The 22,559-nt window shown below is 36.2% G+C and overlaps 1 protein-coding gene across 2 annotated transcripts in view; it reads right to left on the bottom strand.

Annotated features, from left to right (window-relative positions):
* Nucleotides 1–429: 429 nt before the first annotated feature.
* LOC121726987 overlaps nt 430–22,559 on the bottom strand; it is a 111,440-nt gene continuing 89,310 nt past the window's right edge. For both annotated transcript variants that reach the window (XM_042114654.1, XM_042114655.1), the window contains exon 7: nt 430–590. In XM_042114654.1, coding sequence (XP_041970588.1) covers nt 505–590 — 86 coding nt within the window. In that variant the 3' untranslated portion in view covers nt 430–504. The remainder of the gene's footprint in view (nt 591–22,559) is intronic.

The following is a 22,559-nucleotide window of genomic DNA, read 5'->3' as shown; positions in this document are numbered from 1 at the left end:
TCGTCGATACGTAACTAAAGAGTGAAGGTCAGGGGAGCGTCTAGGGAAGGAGCGAACTTTACGAATGGCCTACGATCTAATAGTTCATTTCCACTTCAACATCCATCATTTAATGATACCACACGTACATAACAATATATATCCTCTATCTTACATGTAATATCAGGGCCATTATCATCATCTACGTCCAACCTCTATGATTCTTTAACAAATAACATTTATTTTTATCTACTCATTATTTATAGATCTAGCTACACCGTCACCATCGAGACTCGTTCACATACACACGACACATGGAGTTTGGAGCCCACCGGAGCGACCGTCGGAATCACGCCGGGCCGCCGGTACTCACCGGCACGTCGAGAGAGCTCGGAGCGTCGTGATCGGAGGGTCCGGCCACGCGATCGTCGTGGTCGCCGTGGTCGTCGTGGTCGGGGGGCTCCTCGGGCGGCGCGGCGGCGGGTCTGACGTTGTCGAGGCGGGGCCGCGGCGAGTAGCGCGGCGTCAGCGCGATGCCCCCGACGACAGGGTGCGATTGGCGATTCCCGCCTGAAGGACGTCGTGCATCAATCGCTCGTTCTCTTGCCGTACTGCCGACAAAACAACAGCTTAATCGTCATTATAGATGGGCACAGGGGAGTAAGGAGGTTTCGCCTTTGGATCTATGGCGGCCACTCATAAACGATTGAGGCTTCTGATCCATCGCATATGAACAGTTGTAGTTCGTACCACAGGTTTGACGGATTTCTTATTTACTCTCTAAGCATCCAGTTCATACAACTTCATTTGCGGTGGATCAAAAGAGTGGCCGCCCTAACACCTACAGACACGCCTACTTGTTTTGGGATTTTTAGAGAAAAGTCATCTTTTGGATTGGCTACCAGAAGAAAAGTTACCTTTCTACGGAGCAAAGGACTCGTTTCCAGCTCCCAATAAATTAAAAAAAAATTACCTTTCTACCACCCACCCAGGGACTGGCTTTTCATGGACTAAATGTTTCCCCTAGTTTGAGACAAAGGTAATAATTTTCGTCAACTAAGGGGAAAAAATTGCTACAGGTTTGAGAATTTAATAACCTAACTATTAAACAATATTCAAGAAGTTATAATCTTTAAAGACAAAGCTTTTATAACTAACCAATATAACTTAATCAAAATCATCAGTGAATTAATTATGTTAAACACTATTTAACAATAGTTAGTGAAGCAGCAGAAAGTTATTAAGATTATTCAATATTGTTAGCTCGATTAGTATTTCGATTATAAATCATTTTAAGTATAGGCAGAGTTTTCTTTTGTTTTCTTATTCCTAACGTGGGACCGGAGAAATACCACGGGCTCACAGAAAACCGGCGTGAAACAGCGCTTGCGCTGTGTTTCGCCGAGTGAGTGAGTTTACCGGAGGCCCAATCCCTTACCCTATTCCCTTCCCTACCCTCCCTTATTCCCTACCATCCCTTATTCCCTTCCCTCCCCAATTTCCTTCCCTTCCCTTTCCTACCCTCCCCTATTACCCTATTCCCTCTTAAAAGGCCGGCAACGCACCTGCAGCTCTTCTAATGCTGCAAGTGTCCATGGGCGACGGAAGTTTGCTCGTTTGCCCCCTTATTTCATTAAAAAACACATAGTAACAAATAAACGCTTTCGAACTGTCATTATATCAAATTGTTGCGCTTCGTTGGATCAGTTCAGACCGCAACGTAACGAGGCGAGACGAGGCGCGGCGCGGCATAAATTTGTATGGATTTGACAGATTTCAATTGCGTGAGACGTCTTGCGAATCTGTCAAATCCATATAAATTTAGAAATGATTCTACGCGTCGCGTTGCGGTCTGAATCAACCCTTACACTAATCTTTTGGACCTGGCTGGATTTATCCTTGTTATGGTTTGGCTGCTACACCACGGGATCACGAGCAAAATCTAATACATAATATATATAAAATTCTCATGTCACGGGGTGCGTGGTTGAACACCTCTGAAACGGCTCGACCGATTTTCATGAATCCCACGGAGAATATCGGCTAGGGTTGAGAATTGGACAACAACTACTTTTTATATTGATAAGTGCATTTGTTTTTTTTTTATGAAATTAGGGGGCAAACGAGCAAACGGGTCACCTGATGGAAAGCAACTTCCGTCGCCCATGGACACTCGCAGCATCAGAAGAGCTGCAGGTGCGTTGCCGGCCTTTTAAGAGGGAATAGAGTAATAGGGGAGGGTAGGTACGGGAAGGGAAGGTTATAGGGGAGGATAGGGAAGGGTATTGGGCCTCCGGTAAACTCACTCACTCGGCGAAACACAGCGCAAGCGCTGTTTCACGCCGGTTTTCTGTGAGAACGTGGTATTTCTCCGGTCGAGCCGGCCCATTCGTGCCGAAGCATGGCTCTCTCAATCTCGTAACTCGAGACTGACGGCGACCATTGTTTGTGCGACGGGATAGCGGTGGACGCTGCCATGGTGGCATATTTATTTAGTCATTTCAATAAAATAATATGGGCGAAACACTTTATAAGGCAAAAGAATATTTGCCGGACTTGTGATAAGTAATTGATGAGTGATGTTCATATAGACACAACAAATAAAATACCTTCTTTCGACTTTCACAATCCTAACCCGGCGTGAATGAGGTGAATTTTTTTTACACCAGCTATGAGGTGGGTTTACATACCCGAATATTGAACTGTCGATTTTAATAACTTTAGATCAATGTAGAATAATGCTTATCACTGTAATAATTAATTAACATTAAGCAAATAAATCTATACAGTGTGTAACAAAAATAAGTGATAATACTTCAGGGTGTGTACGTGTTCCTTGTAGAGAGTGCACTGTGAAAGTAGCAGCGCTGAAAGACGAAAAAATTTTTTCACTTTTGTATGGGCAAGGGCCCGAGCGTCACGAGTTTCCCCATACAAAAGTGAAAAAAAAAATTGATCTTTCAGCGCTGCTACTTTCACAGTGAGCTCTCCACAAGGAACACGTACACACCCTATAGTATTATCACTTATTTTTATTACACCTTGTGTATATAAAACTCAAAGGTGACAGACTCACATGGTGATCTATCAACGCACAGCCCAAACCACTAGACGGATCGGGCTGAAATTTGGCATGCAGGTAGATGTTATGACGTAGGCATCCGCTAAGAAAGGATTTTGATAAATTCCAACCCCAAGGGGTTAAAATAGGTGATGAAAGTTTGTATATAATAATACTTCTTAACGCGAGCGAAGCCGCGGGCAAAAGCTCGTTATTACAATAAAACAACCACGTCCAATTATAAAAAAAAGTATTTTTGTTACTATTAGTACAAAGTAGTATTTTTCACGCACCAATCAACTATTATTTTGGAACTTAGACTGAAAATATAAAAATTTGACAAATTGAAATCAATATTGTAATTAAAATTAAACAATAAATCTCTCTCTTACTCATACTATAATGTAAATACGAAAGTGTCTTTCAGTTTGTCTGTCTGTTACCTCTTCACGCCCAAATTACTAAACTTAATTTCAGCAAAACCTGCTGAAATTTGATATGGAGATACTTTGTACCCCAGGAAGGGACATACGATAGTTTTCATCCTAGAAATTGGTACGGTTCCCGCGCTATAAACGAATTTTGGCGCAACGGAATTCTAGGCGTCATCTAGTGGAATATAGCTTTAACTGAATGTAAAAGCAATTAACATGACAAAAGATAAGCCCAATTGACAAACGATATGATATTGGAGAATTTACAAATCAAAAGAGAAAGAAACTTTGTTATTAAATGTATAAAATCAAAAAATAACCGAAACACATAATAGTGACACCGACTATGAGGTCGGGTATTACATACCCGCAATGCGTTTGCGCACTTGTAGCCAACATATATTGTCATTGTCACTTGAAATCACTCCTCGTACCACCCCGTCCAGCTACTGAGCCAACCAAGTTCCAGAAATTGCACAGATGAGAAATATTAAGTGTTTTATAAACCGCCGGGTATGACATACCCGACCTCACTCGGGCCGGGCTAATTTAATTCGACATTCAAAAAGTTTTATCAACTCCTAAGGAGTTTAGGTTCACTTGAATTTACTTGCTTAATTTTTATGCATCTCAATTTAGGCAAAAGCCAAAAGCCTTTTAAATAAGGTTTTACATAATTTACAGCTTAACAAAATGTATTCACAAACAAAGTTTAGAACACAATTTGGGCGTCTAAGCGTTCTCCGACTTGCCTGCCCTCTTTTGTGGCTCTTATAGCGAATTTTAATAAGAAATGTGTAGAGCTGCGCTATAATACTAGTAGCCTGATAATACGATAGTGGACTAACTCAACCTTGCCTATGAAATCAAGTTTCTTCAACATCGATTTGCTAATTCGAGCTATCTGAAATCACGGCGATGAAGTTTAAATATTCAACTGTGTATCGTTTATATTGTAATATAAACGATATGTAGATGTATATTGTATAGTAATGGACATTTCAAGTTACAAAGGAAACTTGAGGAGCTCAAAAACCTCTTATTAATAATTTCCTATTGTAATAATCCCATTAATTGATGGAGCGTGTTAGATGCGAGAGAAACCTACTTTAACAGATCCAGAAAACTTTGACTGACCTAATAATATTAAATTTTTGTCAAAATAATATTCTAGAAATATACAAAATACCGTCTTACCTACGTCTATTGGTTTCTGTGCTCAATAATATAATATTATATTAATCTAGCACCCTCGTAGGCTATTTTTAGAAGCAACTACGTCCCCTACGTGTGGTATGAAATCTAATGAAGTATAAGAGGTTAAATGGTGGTTGCGACTAGGGTAAACTCTTAGATAAGACTAAATGCTGAATACAACAATTTTAGGACATTTTAACAATATTTTAATGAAATGAACCAGGAAACGAGCTGATAGAGCTGATCGAAATGTAGTATAGTAAGAGGAATTGAAATTTTATATAAAATCAGAATGACGACCTGGTACAATCTTTATAATATTATTATCACATTGTTAAACATATTATGGTTCTAGATAAAGCTATCATAATTAGGGTTCCGTGCCCGAAGGGTAAAAACGGGACCCTATTACTAAGACTTCGATGTCTGTCTGTCTGTCCATCTGTCTGCCCCGTCTGTGTCTCCAGGCTCTATCTCAAGAAAGGTGATAGCTAGAGAGTTGAAATTTCCACAGATTACGTATTTCTGTTGCCGCTAGAACAACTCCCATACAACAAACTTGAGTTTTTTGACATTTTTTGCTCTATATCAATAATGGCAGCAGGTAGGCACTTGGTATTTTCACAAAGGTCTTAAACAGATATCTATTTCAATAATTAATGATAATATAAAATTTTAAGGAGTGCTCCCGTACAAAAACATAAATTTGGCCTATTTTTGCTCTATGACGGTACGGAATCCTTCGTGCGCGAGTCCGACTCGCACTTGGCCGATTATTATAATATGTATTAGATATATTCCGACGAGCACTGAAAACAAATGCTACAGCGCACGTACTTGCACCACCAGGTTTAATTTCGTTACAAAACATTCCTGAAATATCTCGAGCGCCAATAAACCTTAGCTAAAACACCGCTACGATAACCCTGCGCAGTAAATCAATTATGTACAACACTTTCAGCACCTACTAGTACGTAATTGCGTGTGTTTCCTTATTTCGATATTAGGCGGCCATAAGAAATTCCCGCCTAAGTGTTGCCTCGGAAATTTCCCGAACACGTCCCTGGTTTCTGACAAGGTATTATTCGGGACAGAATTCAGTCCTCGCCGATTATGTACTGCCAAAATGCAAATGTGACCGCCTTATCGAATCTAAATATGGGATAGTAAACATTAATATTCCGTCTTCCTTATTGCTAGCGATTTATATTAATTCTATTATAAGATGATTACGAGACAATGTGTGAAGATTAGTTGAAAAAAATTATAAACAACAAAAAGTGTGACAAAAGGACAAAATTATGAAAATTTGGATTTTCAAAATTTCGTCTTGAAGTGTCCCCGTGGCATATTAGCATAGCAGTGCAAAAAAAGCTCCTTGTATGAACAAAGACATATAATTCGTTTATTATTTTACTACTAAAAATGTTGTATTTTACGAAAAACGAATATAGTACGGAAGTCTCACAGAAAACCGGCGTGAAACAGCGCAAGCGCTGTGTTTCGCCGAGTGAGTGAGTCTACCGGAGACCCAATTCCCTTCCCTATCCTCCCCTTTTCCCTTCCCATCCCATCCCTACCCTCCCCTATTACCCTATTCCCTCTTAAAAGGCCGGCAACGCACCTGCAGCTCTTCTGATGCTGCGAGTGTCCATGGGCGACAGAAGTGACCCGTTTGCTCGTTTGCCCCCTTAGTTCATAAAAAAAAAGCCCTAGAACAATTTTTTTTATTACTATCAAGCTAATTTTTCGTGAGTACCTTTTTTTTGATAAGACTAACAACATTTTTATCTGCGAAAAATATTGAAAGTGGTAGCTAACAGAAATAGAAAGGATCCGTTGACTTGATGGTCCTAAAATATGGATTGTTCTTTCTGTAGTCAACCAAGTTTTGTTGATTACAGAACCCTATAACGGGACAATAACGAGCTGATTTTTGTATATTGATAGATTAATAGTCATATAATTTAAGAGTAACATTGTCCTACAAATAAATCAGTCCATATTTTATTGTAAAGGCTCCCGGACTACGAGTATCTATGGTAGCCTATTGAAGAGTTCCTAACATGCTACAATATGAACAATATTTAATAGAACTTGTTTCGAAGTGTAGGAAACCTGAGCTAGAATTGCATAACAAAAGTTACGAGGAGTAAGTATTAATAGCATTTAGCAGTTTAAGTTATATATTATGCTACCGATACTATGCAGAGTACGTTAACGTGCACCTTGGCAATCTGCAGATTACCTAATACCATCCGTTTAAGTGTGAAATTTTTAAATAAAAAAAGCCTATGTTTGCACATTACCTAGTTGGTTTGCATTCTCTTCCTTAGTAAAAGTCCTAAAAACTTGGACCTAAGCTTGTCAACCTAGGACTCTTGTTGTTTTGATTGATTTTATTCTAGTTGATAAGATCTGTTATATTTTATTAGTGGAGTAATGTTTACTTCAATTTATTAATGTATTTCTTTGTTTATGTCCAAAAATTATATTAAATAATTATTTACAACTAAATAACATGTTTTATGTAATTTAATGAGAATAGAATAAATTAATGGAAAAAATTTTGGCCTTTAACTGACTCACCCAGATAATCTGCAGAATACCTTGTTAATCTGCAGTCTAACTGGTTTACGCACATTAACGGTAACATATTTAATTCAATTTGCCAAATGCATACATACGTACGTATAATGTATATGATATTGTGATTTTTGTAACGAATATGGTACAACATGTAAAAAAGTATTTTATTGACATAATACTATTCTAGTATTTTTACATTTAGATAACATCATAATATTTCATACAAATGTGTGGCGAAAAAGCGAGATAAATAAACTTTGGCATTGTAACAATCCATGATGGATAATGAAATACTGAGAAGCCAACTTATATTAAATATTGCCGAATCATGTTCGCTTCACAACTTGTTATAAAAACCAAAAAGAAAACAACAGTACTTACTGGGAACCTCATGGGAAAAACTGCAAATTACAGATCATTTTTTGTTCAGACTTGAGAGAGCTTTTAATTATGACTTATTTAAGTACATATTTTTGCTCTCTTCCGTAAAGATATATTGTAAATAATTAAGAATTTTTTTAAAAGGTTTTTAAAAATCTTAAAACTTTGGACTACTGAAATGAAGTAAAAGAGGCTTTATGGAAAATTGAAGAGAGGCATGTACACCGTAACCTTATTTCCACGGCAAGACAACTATGCACGCTGAAAATATTTGACATGTGGTCAAAGCTTTTATCTGCGGAAAGTTCAGCTTAAAGTGCTCGTGAAACGCGCTTTTAACTGCTAAACTATTTTAGGCATAGTTATTTTAGTAAATGTAGGATGTATGACATACTTACCGAAACATTACTTGCGACACAATATTTTAGCCCATCTAAGAAATTATTTTTAATGTGATGACTGATGGATATATTGTAGGCTCTCAGTTTTATGTGCTTCCTTGCCAGGTATCGGCAATAAAAAAATGTTTTCTAGTCAAGAGAAAATATATATTGTAGGCGTTTTATAGATGGATTATTTTTAAACATAACAACGTAATTAGAATCAAGATTTTTTATTTGATTTAGTTTTGTATTTTATGCTTTATCACCAAATCCTTATGAGTAAATATAAAAAAGCAGTAAATATAATAACTGCGAACGTTTTATAATATTACTTTCACAGATTTGGCCCACATACTTTTATATTATTTGGAAAAAGTTTACCCGACTAAAAAAGGTACAGATATTACGAATGCAGATGTGTAAAACCTACACTGTATTCATTATTCAAATTTATCTACAAAGTACATCTGAAATCTTGATTGGCCTATTAAAACTTTTAGCCAGATCTCGTATAATTTCTTGAGAGCATGAACTTTGATATTAACTTTCTATATATTGGTTTTGTAGAGTTTTTGCAGCGCTCACTCCATTCGGCAATAAACAGGAATGTCTGACTTACGAATATATAATAATCAGAAAAAGTCAGACGTTTCTGTTAAAACACTACTAGCTATTTGACCGAGCTTCGCTCGGTATTCGGAGAAAATGACATTTTCTGAAAATAATTCTTAGGTAGATCGATTTATCGCCCCCGAAACCCCCTATATACTAAATTTCATGAAAATCGTTGTAGCCGATTCGAGAGTATATTTAGGTATAAGTATGAACAATAAATATATGAGAATAAGCAGTGCATAACAATAATTCTTAGTATTGGTTTTCAGCAATTACCTACTTCAAATTCTCATTATATTTCAAATCTCGTAATTTCAGCAGCACTTTGGTTTCCCAATTCTACGATTCGTTACGAGTATTTCATTACCTGGAACGATTGGTGCTATTCTGGTAAAGCTTAGTAAAATCTGTATTACCAAGTTTTGGTATATTTCGAGTTAAATGCGGCACACATGCCAAACTGTTATAAATAGCGCCTAGCCGCTAGAGAACTCTTTGCACCTCATTGAAAACTTTACGTAGAATGTAACACTATCTACGTAAAGTGGAGCACATAATACGACCGCGTTTAAATTTGCATAGCGAGGATGCGTTGCTTGTTTCGCCGTGTACTTCATAATTTACCACCGCTGTTGGGTGCCGTAATGCAAAAGCTATATTCCCTTTAAACTATGGAGGTATTTCAGTAAACATTACAGAAACAGTAACTTCGAAGTCCTAATTAACACAAGGGACATTATCTACTGTTTGGTGATAAAGATTTTAGAACGCAAAATAGCTCTCTCCTATGCAAAAATTAGTTCTGTATTTAATGCTTATCTATGTGCCAGTGCCTATAAACCTAGTACCTACTACTTCAGTCATGATAAATTCTTAATTTGGGGAATATCTATATATTAATACGTGAGAGAAAAACTTTGTAAACCTTTTTACGAAAAATGGGGAAACGTAGGTGCATGAAATTTCTCACAGTTATAGTTTATATGGTGAAGGAGTGCATCGAACTAATATTATTTTAAAATTATGCTTTTATCATATATATTTTTAACAAATAAAACGTTACACACGACACTACTACTAGGAAAAATAACAGATTTTTTAGTGACAAGCCTATACATACGAATTATACTCTTTTATTTATGGTTGAAGCTGTTGACAACCAGCCCCGGATCTTAAATTTTTTTTAGGCGGGGCAAAAACTGAAAAATGCCGCCCGGCCTACCTACTTATGTTTATTTTCACCTTTATCATCCATATAATTTCAGCTATCAATATGTACATTTAACAGGGTAGCCGGTAGGGTTTAAGAGCGAGCGAGAGCCGGGCGCGTATTTTGAACTATGCCTACGCGCCTTGCGAATAATAAAAGTGCGTGCAGCACGTCTCACTCCGCGCTCAGGGTATTGGTCAAGTCAATATGGCCATGAAATTGCTGTACTTGTGCTATTATTTATTTCGTGGTCAAAGTTAAATAAATGATGAGTTGTCCATTAGTCCGTGAAGTTTGAATTTAGCCGTCACCTGAATTTGCCGCCCGGGGCATAGGCCCCGGCTTGCCCCCCCCCCCCCCCCCCTAGATCCGGGGCTGTTAACAACAAGTTGACAAATTGAAAATGGATTATTGTTTTTTTTAATTTAATTTTAGATACTATTAGACAATGATTAAACGGCCAGTCTGAGATCAGCTGAGTCCCAGAGACAAGAATTGAAAAAAACTATGATAATATGATGAAGTCAATATTTTTTACAAAATATAGGTCCTAATGTCGTTGCAAGTAAGGTCGAATTTGAACCATTGGGCGATCTCTAGTTGCAATAATTGAAGAGAACCCTGTGAAGCTTAATAAGAGTAAAGCTTAATTAAAATATTAGGGTGATATTTGGAATGGGCACGATGGGCGAAATATTTAGTGCTAAACAGAAACGAACCAGCAATTCTTTATTGAATTTTTCGCCGTTTTAAGATTAAGATCTTGAATTTTTTCTTCCATATCCATTTTATAATATAATTCATCCTATATATTATTTGTCCTTCAATATTATATCTCTATTATTACTGCCAAATACAACTGAGAAATCTAATATTTACAATGGGTATCAATTTGCACACAATTAGTGCTAGGACTCCTGTATGTTATATAACATACTGCTATACCCCGTCAACACTAGTTGAAGGCATCAGGATCATAGATTACACAATATACAATTTACATACCTACAACCTGTTTAACTACTATTATTCACTATTCAAGTATATGGGTGAATTTCAACGAATGACCATTTTTTTATCACATCGGTGAACTTTTTTATTTATACATATTTTATATACTTTTTAGGTTGTATATATTCTTTAGGACACAAAATGTTCCCAAATTTAATATCATTAACGTATCGTTTAAGACTAAGGAGAAAATTCAGTTTGAATTCTGGTTTCCACCGATATGATAAACCGGCACCGATTTTTATTTCTGTGCACCGATATGATAAGCTTAACCACCGAAATGACATACTATTCCAGCCATATGATAATATTATCTTTATAATATTATATTTATTTTGATCAAGAATATAGTAAGTACTTAAAATAAAATTAAAATATTTTTAAAATGTTTTACAATATGACAACATTTTTACATGAAAATGTTTTTGGTGGGATATATTATATACAAGCAGTTTAACTACTAGTGTTCACTATTCAGGTGTGTTTAATTTCCCTTCTCCTTTTATCTGTAAATCGCAATTTAAAAGTCATTGTTATGTATTTAAGTCGTTTTTATTTTGATTGTTATGTCAAATGTAATATGCATAATACATATACTATATACTAATATATTACTGCATAATAATATTATGTGCACTTATAAATATTTAATTCCAATATTTTCTGAATATAAAAGGATATAATAGGTAAAAGTACAGAATACAGATAGTTAATGAAAAACACACAAAAGGCTCGCATTGATCGTTCACATAATCAATTGTCTTCGTTGGAGATTCGAGAGATGATTGTATGATATGTTGCAAATAAAATAAAATATAGAACGTGTACAGCGGGGCTAAAATGGTCGCTTTGAAGAATCATGATATGAATCACAATATGATTCATTTTTCTAAAACCGCTAAATGCAACTCTGCTTGCAATTCATTTCTGTATTTTTGTACTGATTTGACATTTGTCAGTTTGACAGTTTTGATAATTCATTTGCTGAATTGATTGACAGGAATTGCTAAATGTGACCATTTTAGCCCCGCTGTAGTGTTTCATGAAATAATATTTAACACAGAAACCCTCGTATTTTTACTATATAGCCGTATGCACAGGCAGTAGGTACGTAAATATTTTTGTTATAATTTTACACCCAGCGATGCGGCACGACGAGGCCTTTCGTTCAAAAACGCTACGTTACCTAAAATTAAGCTACAGTCGCATAGTTTGCAAAATATATTCCTTTTTATTTTTGGTGAAAATCGGAGTTTTTAGCTACGTCGTGTTTATAGCCTATTGCTCATATTCAATTTTTAGTATGATTCTACAATGTAATACTTGTTATCTCCTTATCTATCTTATTTTTAACTAGATGACGCCTGTAACTCCGTTGCGTCAAAATTCGTTTATCGCGTAAATGTAGTGCGTATTGTTTATTTTAGTTTTCCACGATTATTTTTGTATTACTATTTAAATATAAAATGTTGATTATAATATTATATTGCATCTACCTGTAAATTGGTATCTGAAGCTAACCGAGTTTGAAACTTACAGTCCAAAGAGTCAAGAAAGACTTGAGAAAAGTGTCACCTTAGAGTAATTTATCACTCTCTTTTAAAAGAATTATTAAATACAAGCGAGCTTTATCTTTTTAAAGAGTTTGAACATTTTAAGATTGCCTCTATCAATTTTCGCTCTTTTTGTTAAATAGTAAATGCATAAACTACATTCTTAAAAAATTAGTCTGTTTTCTTTTTGTATTCTATTTTTGATACAGGTAAACGTTAGTAAACGTTGAAAGCGTTTTTCACATATTTTTAAAGCCATATAAAGAAAAGACGACGTGTTTAGCATTCATTAATCCCCAAGGAAGGTATTTTACATGTTCGTAGCATTTTCATTTCCCGATTCTACAAAATGTTGTAATTAATCCCAGCACGAAGCAAAGTGCTCACACACATTATTCAACATTCATTACCAGCCTTCGTTATTTATCTTAAGAGGGCGACTAACCCCAAAAATCAAACATCGTCCTTCTCTCTTCACAAGAGAAGAGTCTCTTTCATATGCCAGGTGAAAAAGAACGACGCGGATTCATCGCCAAATTAGTTTTTTCTCAATAACTCGATAAATATATAACATTTTAAAAATCCGCTAGGTCGATCTCTCAACGATAGAATTTTATACAATGTGTAATATACTTAATACAAAATATATTTTATATATATTTAATACAAAAATATTAACTTGTTCAATGCACGGTTATGTTCGGGCCACACTAACGAGAAACGCCGTTAATTATCGCGTTAATTCTAAAACATGTTATAGCATTATCGCCTTTAATTAGTGGCATGTAAAGGCGATAATGCTATAACATGTTTTAGAATTAACACGATAATTAACGGCGTTTCTCGTTAGTGTGGCCCGAACATTATGGCAATAAATGAAAAATTTGTGAAAATTAGATGCATCTTTGTGATTTTTTTCTATCGAGAAAATTTTAAGATATCGTGTTTTTGCTCAGACCGAATTCTCGGAAATATAATGTAGTATCTAATTTTAGAAAATGAAACAATTCGGGCCTTATTTTCAAGTATAAAAATGAATTATAAAATGACACTTTAGGGTTAGTCGCCCCCTTAAGGATTTTCATGTGCTACTTCAAATATAGTATTATGATTTTAAAGTATTTAGGAATGAGTAAATAAATAATATTAAGTGTTACAAAAACGAATAATATTTGGTGTAGTAAAAACGACCCTCCTTTAAAAATTCTAAATATTCATAAAAAAAATCAGTGATAGAAAAGTGAGGCAAAATAAACACATTTTATAAAGTAGATATTCTACGTTAATAAAATCACGAAGTTTTCACTTTTCAGTGTTTTAATATTTGTTGGTCTTGTAAGACGACGTTCACGAAATCGAGTTACACAATCTTTATCCTTCTTTTAATAAAAACTAGGGGCCAAGCTAAAGAGGAAATGACTCTCGGCGTTTTTTCCGTTACTAATTTTTCACAATTACTCTCAATCCGTCTTTTTCTGAACAAAACGCTTTTAGTACGGGAGCCCTAGATTTTTTTTTTTCTAATGAATAAAAATTGTTCTAGGTTTTTCTAATGAAAAAATAATTGTTATAGTAATCTATAAAGCAAATTATTTGTGAGTAGCTTCATTTTGATAAGATGAACAACATTTTAATTTGCGAAAAATCTTGAAAGTGTTACCTAACAGAAATAGAAAGGATTTCATACTTTGAATTGATGGTCCTAAAATATGTCTATTAATCTATGAAAATACCAAAAAAAATAATTTATATATTGATAGATTAATACTTAATAGTCATATAATATATGAGTAATATTGTCCTACAAATAAAACAGACCATATTTTAGGACCATAAATTCAAAGTATGAAATCCTTTCTATCTCTGTAAGCTACCGCTATCGAGATTTTTCGCAAATAAAAATGTTGCTCGTCTTATCAAATCGAAGCTACTCACAAAAAAATATAATAGTAATTTAAAAATAATAATAGTAATAAAAAATGTTCTAGGGCTCCCGTACTATTTCGGTCTGGAGACGTAAGAAAAAACGGCGCTGAAAAACGATGAGGTTAATTATTCAGATTGTTCTAGAAGGCTTTGCAACCACTTTTATATTGCACTATTCAAACCCTTAATTGCTGGTTTTGTCCATATACCTCGTAGTATCTAAATCCCTATGACCCGAGGTCAAAGTTTTGGAAGTATAATAACCTACCTCATAAGGCTATACCATGCATTATGATTTACATCGATTAATTATTCTTTCAGTGAACTTACTATTCTTCAAATACTATGCTTCGGACATGATTAAAAATTGATTACTAAGCTAAAAAACCGTAAAACGTACGTACTGACTATTAATACTAAAATGTAATAGCTTAATATCCCAACGAAAACTATTGTAGTAATTATTATACCACAGTAGTTTGACAGTTTACAGTATAAACTCATAACAAACAAATTGTTATGAAGCTTATACTGTTATCAAAGCTTATTTTGCAAATTCAATCAACTTGAGTTAGTGAAATTTATAATTTGTTTGACGCCCGTGTGAGATGCTAAACATATGGGATCCCAAATAGACCGAACTCTTTCTGATTAACTATTTTTAGTTTAGTTTATAGGATAATTCTTAGAGTCTGGCGTTTATAAGAGAGTGATAGTTCATGAAACTAAACTTACCGTTCCGATCAACGTGGAAAGCGACCGAGACCGACAAAACATCAAATAAAATGCCACTGTATGATATTATAGTCTATAACTCTATCGGTCTTACTAATAAAGATTTAAACACCTGTTGAACAGTTGATTAAAGAAAAAGTCAGTACAAAATTGTCTCAAAACAACTGTTCAATAGATGTTTAATCTTTTGTGGTAAGACCGTATAAGTTTTATTTTGCTCTACGCATTCTACAAGGCAGCGGCGGCATCGGTCGCAATCGGCAATACCAATGTCGGTTGAAAACGAAACACATAACTTATGTCACAAAGAAGTATTTTTGTCGGTCGCAATCTCTTGCGGCAAAGATCGGAAAGCCACCAAGGAAAATGCTTAATGAAGTAGCGGATATCGGCCGAACGGCCAAGAAATCCAGGGAAGATTTGTACAGTAAGTAAATTTGGAAATCATGGCATACGAATTTCACGGGTCATCTAGTTTTTTTTAAGTAAATAAATCTATATGAGTATACCATGTGAGTAAACGGATCAAATTGAAATTTTTTGGTGCAATAATTGCAAGCAATCCATAAACCATCCTCGACGTGAATTGATTTTGTAGTCGGGAAACAAATCGGCCTTGTGTAAACGATCGCCCCAGGATAAATACTCGAATGTCTACAGCGTGAATAATAATTGCTTTGGTACTTTTCTAATCAAAATATACCGTTCTATTTGAGTATTGAATATAAACTTTGACGAGATCTAGTGTGACTCGATGGTTAAGAGTGTGTGACAGCTCAAGCCGGGGTACACGGGTTCGAATCGGAAATAAACGGAATAAAAAGTTTTCAAAGTTCCTGGATCATGGATGTGTATTAAATATGTGTATGAAATAAAAATCTTAAATATAATATGTATAGTATAAAAGTATTAAATATATTTCCGTTGTCTGGTACCCCTAACACAAGGTCTGGTCCTTCAGGTCACAGGTGCTTAGCACGGGGCCAGACTGACGTGGTGTGAAGCGTCCATAGATAAATTTAAAAAAATGGCATCTTGTGATTAGTGATTCACACATGAAAGTATCTTTCTAATACTACGTACCTACTAGTTACTTTACATAATTTTTTAGTCATCAGTTTTTTAACTGTACTGTACTGTTTTTTAACAGAACATCAGTTTTGTAACTTACTTCCAGTTCTTCTAGAACTAAAAAACTTAAGACTAAAAAAGGAAGAGTTTTAATATTATGTTATAGTTAAGACGGAACAATAAAGGCTACGGACGATATTTAATAATAAAGGTTGCAAAAATTGCGTAGATTTTGAAGCAGCCCCCAAAGCATTTAAAATTATCCTTCGTTACGGTATCTTAATATTTCAATGCAAATATTAATTACCACAAGCCGAGGTAAAATATTTGAAAGGAAAACACGCTCTTTGTAAAGTAAACCATTTGAGAGCCGCTATTATAAAATTGCTACACCTGAAAGCATTTTTTCCGTTTGCGTATCGAAAAGATTACTCTTAAACGGCGTTAATAATTAATTACGTCTAGATAATTAATGTACTTAATATTCAATAATATCCTTTATACGCCTCACCGAAGACAAATAGAATTTATGAAACATTAATGGGCACGAATCGAAAGACAAAATTTAATTACAATAGCTCCGGAGCAGATACGAAGTTACTTTGACGTGAAAATACGTTACGATATACGTAAATACACTGTACCTATACACTCGCGAAATAATATGGAGTACCATTAAACGTAACATGTAGAAGTTTCAAACTAATGGAGTTGGCCTGAGTTTACAAAGCTCCCCGAAGCTTTTCTAGTGACATTTTGACACGGTACTTTGGTGATTCCCCGTCTTATTATCATTTAGTCTAGCTATCATCAGTATCATCGCAGTCAACAAAATATTACATACAGTGATGGAAATGTCAGTTAATTATTTATGATACAAGTTATACGATATCTAACTATCGTATTGCTACATTTATACAAGTTTTTTTTTTAATGAAATAAGGGGGCCATCGAGCAAACGGGTCACCTGATAGAAAGCAACTTCCGTCGCCCATGGACACTTGCAGCATCAGAAGAGCTGCAGGTGCGTTGCCGGCCTTTTAAGAGGGAATAGGGTAATAGGGGATGTTTTGATTGCAATTAAGATTTGAAAATGTGCTTGATTGTACCAAGTCATTAAAATATGCGAAAGTGTGTCTGTCTGTCTGTCTATTACCTCTTCACGCTCAAACCGCTGAACCGAATTTGTTGAAATTTGGTATGGAGATACTTCGAGTCCCGAGAAAAATGTACGGTTCCTGCGCGATGAACGAGTTTTGGCGCAACAGAGTTGCGGGCGTCATCTAGTATTTCATATATCAATACGACAGGAGAAGTTAGATATCTAAAATAGATTTAATATAAAGCAGCGCTGAGTGAACTCTTTGATTTCTTACTTCGCTATCGAAAAAAGTTCTCAGGCATTTCAATCATCGCTTGAGAAATATAAAATATAGATACGTCATATTATGATTTTATCTCAGGTCCCAATACGTGTGAGAATCATAGGAGCCCAAAGGAAGGGCGAGAGGGGAGAATAATTTCGTCCCTTCTCGATTAAAAACATCGATAGCGATTTTCTCGTCTATTATGTTGATACAAGTCATAAAAGCTCTCTCACAAAAATCAATCTTGGCGTCCGACTTTTTCTATTTCCTCGAAATAATGATAGGAGTTTTGAATTTTCTTCAAAATTTCCTTTCAATAAATAATATGATCATCGGTTGAGCTTTTGTGTTGACTCTGTTGAATTTGTGCTTATATCAGGTATTTATATCAGAAAGTTTCACAATGTTCTTCGATTTAAGGACTAGGATAAATTATTTTAAGTCAAATTGCTATATTTATGGCATAATTATTGCCTTGAAACGTTTTGGATCTGGATCCCAGAAGGACATAACTTACTCTCTCATGGATGAAACCATAGGTTCTTAGTAGTGCCTCGTGTACTTAGAATACCTGCGTGTTTGTGTAGCTCTACGTGTGACACCTTTTTTTTTTTTTTTTAACGATGGGAAATGCGTTACGCATCCCCAGCGGCCCGGGGGAATGGTCGCCGGGGTATGTGGGACTCCCCAGGTGCTGCGGTAAGGAGGAGCACCCGGGGTTACCCACTAAAACCCACCGGTGCCTCCTTACTCCGCTACGCTGCTGGGCCACCGGACCCGCCTACGAGGGCGATATCTGCGGCAGCCCAGTTAGCGGCGTCTGCTTAAGCAGACTCCTCCGCAGCAAGCTATTAAGCTCTGCTGAGCCTCCCGGGAGCAGCCCGAGGCACCGGGCGCTCTTCTGCCGGGCAGAGCTCGTGCAATGGGCAACGGATTCCCCAATCCGCCGCCCTAGCCCTGATTACGGCGGGAGCTGGCGCTCATGAATGGCGCGTCTGCGCCCTCCGCGCCGTCTTCGAACGGGATCCGCGGCCACGTCCGCTTCTCTTTCTCGTTCGGCAGCCTCTTTCTGCGAGATGACGGCCTCGCAGAAGTTGGCTATTGCGTCAAATCCTTCGCTCGACCGAACCATAGCCGTCACTATGGCCGGGAGGCTTAGGTCAATTCCGGTGGTAGCGCAGAGCACCGCTCGTTGTTCTGCCCATGCCGGGCAGTCCTCGAGCGTGTGCTGCGCTGTGTCATCTCCGTGATCGCAGTGGTGGCACTGCGTCGTCGGTTCTCTCCTAGCCGTACGGTGCAGGTAATGGCCAAAGCACCCGTGCCCGGTCAACATCTGCACCATACGGAACTACGTGTGACACCTGGTCAGGTACCAGGTAACAAAGTTGACTAAAAATTAGTCTTACTTTACTTATTTTGTCATGGCTAATATTTATTTATCATTTGTAGAATATTATTCTGAACTAGTATCATGTAGTGTAAGAAACTTTTCAATGACTAAAACTTTTATCAGACGTTTTAAAAATAACTTTGTTGCTAAATAAATACTTAATTAATTAACACCTTAGAAAACAATATTGCAGAATTTATTTTCTACTAGCTGTTGCCCGCGACTTCGTCCGTGTTAACATTACTATGTTGACACGGACGACTATCAATTGCCTTGTATGAAAGCAAAAACTTTGTACGATAAAAGCTTCTCGCATATTATTCTCCGATAGTACATGACCTACATACAGCACTATGATAAATTGACGTCAATAGGAGTGTCACTCGGACCAACCTTATTTCATACTTGAGCAAGCCCCGCCCTTCGAAGTCGAACGGGGGACAGTTGTATATCACGGAGGCTTTTGTTGTGCCTGCTGTGGCACTTGTGGCAGTAAATATTACTTAATACTATCAAAGTGCCTCGTAATTAATATGGTAAGACTGCAACTGTAATTGAATTTTCGTAATGTATATACAATAATATACTAGAGATTCGAGATGTAGTCGTGGCCGTAATAATTGGTACCTAAAAAGTCGACGTGTATTATATACTAGCGTGAGAGCTGTCTATGAGATAGTGTGCTCTACTGGTATTTCTACTATAAAATGTTTTCAAAAATATTATATTATATAAGCTTTTACAGAATATTCTACACATAAAGTTTCTCTCTACCAAATTTTACATTACTCTGTGCACACAATTGGACGGATTGAATTCGTAGATTATCTGTTCCTAATTTTTTTGCTAAGCTTATTATTATTTAAATACTGTATCAGAGTAAATGAGTAGGCCGACTCAGAAGAGATCTCGAAAATACGTTTGACCACAGAATACATATTGGTAGTATTTGGTAGTACCCCATACTAATGCGTTACTAGTAGGTTACTAAGCATTGTGAAACATGTTGAAAGTGAAGGTCGCGCCCAATACTCGCGTATATTCGTCCGTTTGTTTGATGTTGAGGTACTCCTCAGTTCTGTCTTCTCTGAAAGCTGACTGTAGTATGTTAGTTAAAAAATCCATATTGGGTTGTTAATATCTAACATTATTATTTAAATCAGGCAGGTATGCTGACATTTGCTGCCATTTCAAGTTGAAAGTGCAGATATAGGTGTTAGGGTGCGTTTCCACTGACGCGGAGCGGAGCTTAGCGGTGCCCAAATCAACCAATCGTGCTATTTATGGAGGGTAGATGGAGGAGAACTATCTTATATGGGGGATATTTGAAAAAGTGTCCAGCTGTACGCAGTAAATAACAATTGAAAAATCCTCCAAGAGTGGCGCTAGCTGCAGCAATGGGAGTTTGCTCCATACATACATTCATTCCATACCCTTTTTTTATTTTATTTTTTTATTATAAAATTGGGGCCGTCTATAGACTGTTCGTCCATATCCTTTTTTTGTTATTTTATTATTTAGATTTTTCGCACCAAGGATAATTGAAATAATATTATGAATTTTAATTAATTGTGGTCCATCACGCCATGGACACTTTTTTTTTTTATTTATTTATTTTTTTATATGTGTATATGTATATTTAATAGAATAGAGTATAATATGTTATAAATATAATAAATAAATATATACATTTATTGTTTTATAAATTGCATAATAATAATATTAATGTTTTGAACGGTGAGGTCCCAGTTGGTGTGGCGGCCAGTAGATCCGACATTTTCCGATTTCCTTAGATTTTATGCTGCTCCACCCTTTGCCGTTAGATGTTGTGACATTGGCTTGGTGGAGAGGGGTCACTCAAGCTGGGTGGAGTTTCTAGGTTGTTAAAAAGATATCGTTCTGTGTCGAATCTACCCGCCAAGTGGCTTAGGACTTTATCGTTCCTGTCTTTTATAGCCATTTTTATATTATAATCTTTTATGTGTTCGGTTGACACCTTTCCTTTTTCCATACCCTTTGGGGTATGGAATGAATGTAGCCGTTGGTGACAAAATATAAATTGAAGTCAGCCGAATAGCCGAGTCACAGAATCACTGGGTTAATATATTTTGAAAAATATAACCTAAAATAACTGAAATAAAAGCTGCTAAATGATTTAAAATTTACTCTGTTGCTTCTGTAGCGCCACCCACGTAGTGATTATATTCTCTTTGCGCCACCCTAATTTAACGCATTTCAGCCGACACTTTTTACATAGAGAGATAGTTCTCCTCCATCTACACTCCATAGTGCTATTCCAGCGGAATGACAGCGAAGCGGAGCGAAGATTTCGAGCATGGTGATTGGTCAATTCGGCACCGCTAAGCTCCGCTCCGAGTCAGTGGAAACGCGGCCTTAGCTCGAGTCTCGAGGAAAATTTGACTCCTCTCGGCTCAGTGGGCTCGACTTCCAATATTGACATGTCGAAAGGATTTAAGTATGTTACTTTCGTGTTCAGATTTGAATTTTATCGCTTCACACGCATCACATTAGAATTTAGATACGTGTTGTTGTTTTCATGTTTTAATATCTTGGGCGGATTCGACCAAACTGGAGTAAAATTTTACTCGAGTATAACTGTCTCCTAATCTAAGAGTAAGCTGGTTTTGCGTTTTTCCAACTTCTAATCCAAGAATGAGGTAATTACACGGGAGTAAATATTTACACGGGCTATTTTGGTGGAGTAAATATTAAACTGAGAATGGTTGCACAACAGGGTTCAACTGTCCCGGTCGGTGTCATTGTGAACTATAATTGACATTTTATTTCATACTCTTTGTGTAACTTGGTAAAATGCAAACGATAAATACCCTAGAGTAAATTAAAGGAGTAAAATTCTTCTCATGATAGTTCGTGTAACTTCAAGTTTGGTCGAATCGGGCCATATATTATATTTACCGACTTCCAAAAAGGATTAGATTTGTTTATAACTTTCATGAAGAGTAGGAAATAAGATAAGGTAATTGTGTGCTTTTTCTTAGCATGCCTAAATGTGTTTTTTAGGACCTTTAAGGACAGTGACGTGTGGAATAAAAGAGGGGAGACATTTGCCCAGCTGTGGGACACTAATGGCTTTTAATAATAATAAGACCTTTTATAACTACAGGTACTGTTTTGATATAGGTACTCATATAGGACTTTATTTGTTATTAGTTGGTGGTTTATCAACTAAAAGGAACCTGGGTGAAATTTATGCGCTCACACCTTCTCTGGGACGGAGTAATCAACGCAACTTTATTTTAATTTATTATAATATTATGCATGTAAAACGCAGAGGACATCCTTCACCTTGCTTAAACCAATTATAGGTGTATAGCGGTTTCGAAATTGAGTCTCTAAAGAACCAATGATATTCTATGTTACTAGAACTATTAATATACGATATATACTAGAGGAATATTCAAATTAACGAGACACATAATGTCCTACAAATGTTGACATTTTAAATAGCTTCGAATGACGAATCACCATTTGTACTTTATATTATAAGATTAAGGGCCTGCTCCACCACTTCCTGATAAGTGCCGAATAGGCTATCCACCACTTAACTTGACAGATAAAGTATTGAGAATCTGTCAAAAAGGTTCTGAATAGACTATTCGTCTCTTTATTAGGAAG

This window comes from Aricia agestis, chromosome 5 (assembly GCF_905147365.1).
Source record: "Aricia agestis chromosome 5, ilAriAges1.1, whole genome shotgun sequence".
NCBI lineage: Eukaryota > Metazoa > Arthropoda > Insecta > Lepidoptera > Lycaenidae > Aricia > Aricia agestis.
This window is presented reverse-complemented; position numbering and strand designations above follow the sequence as displayed.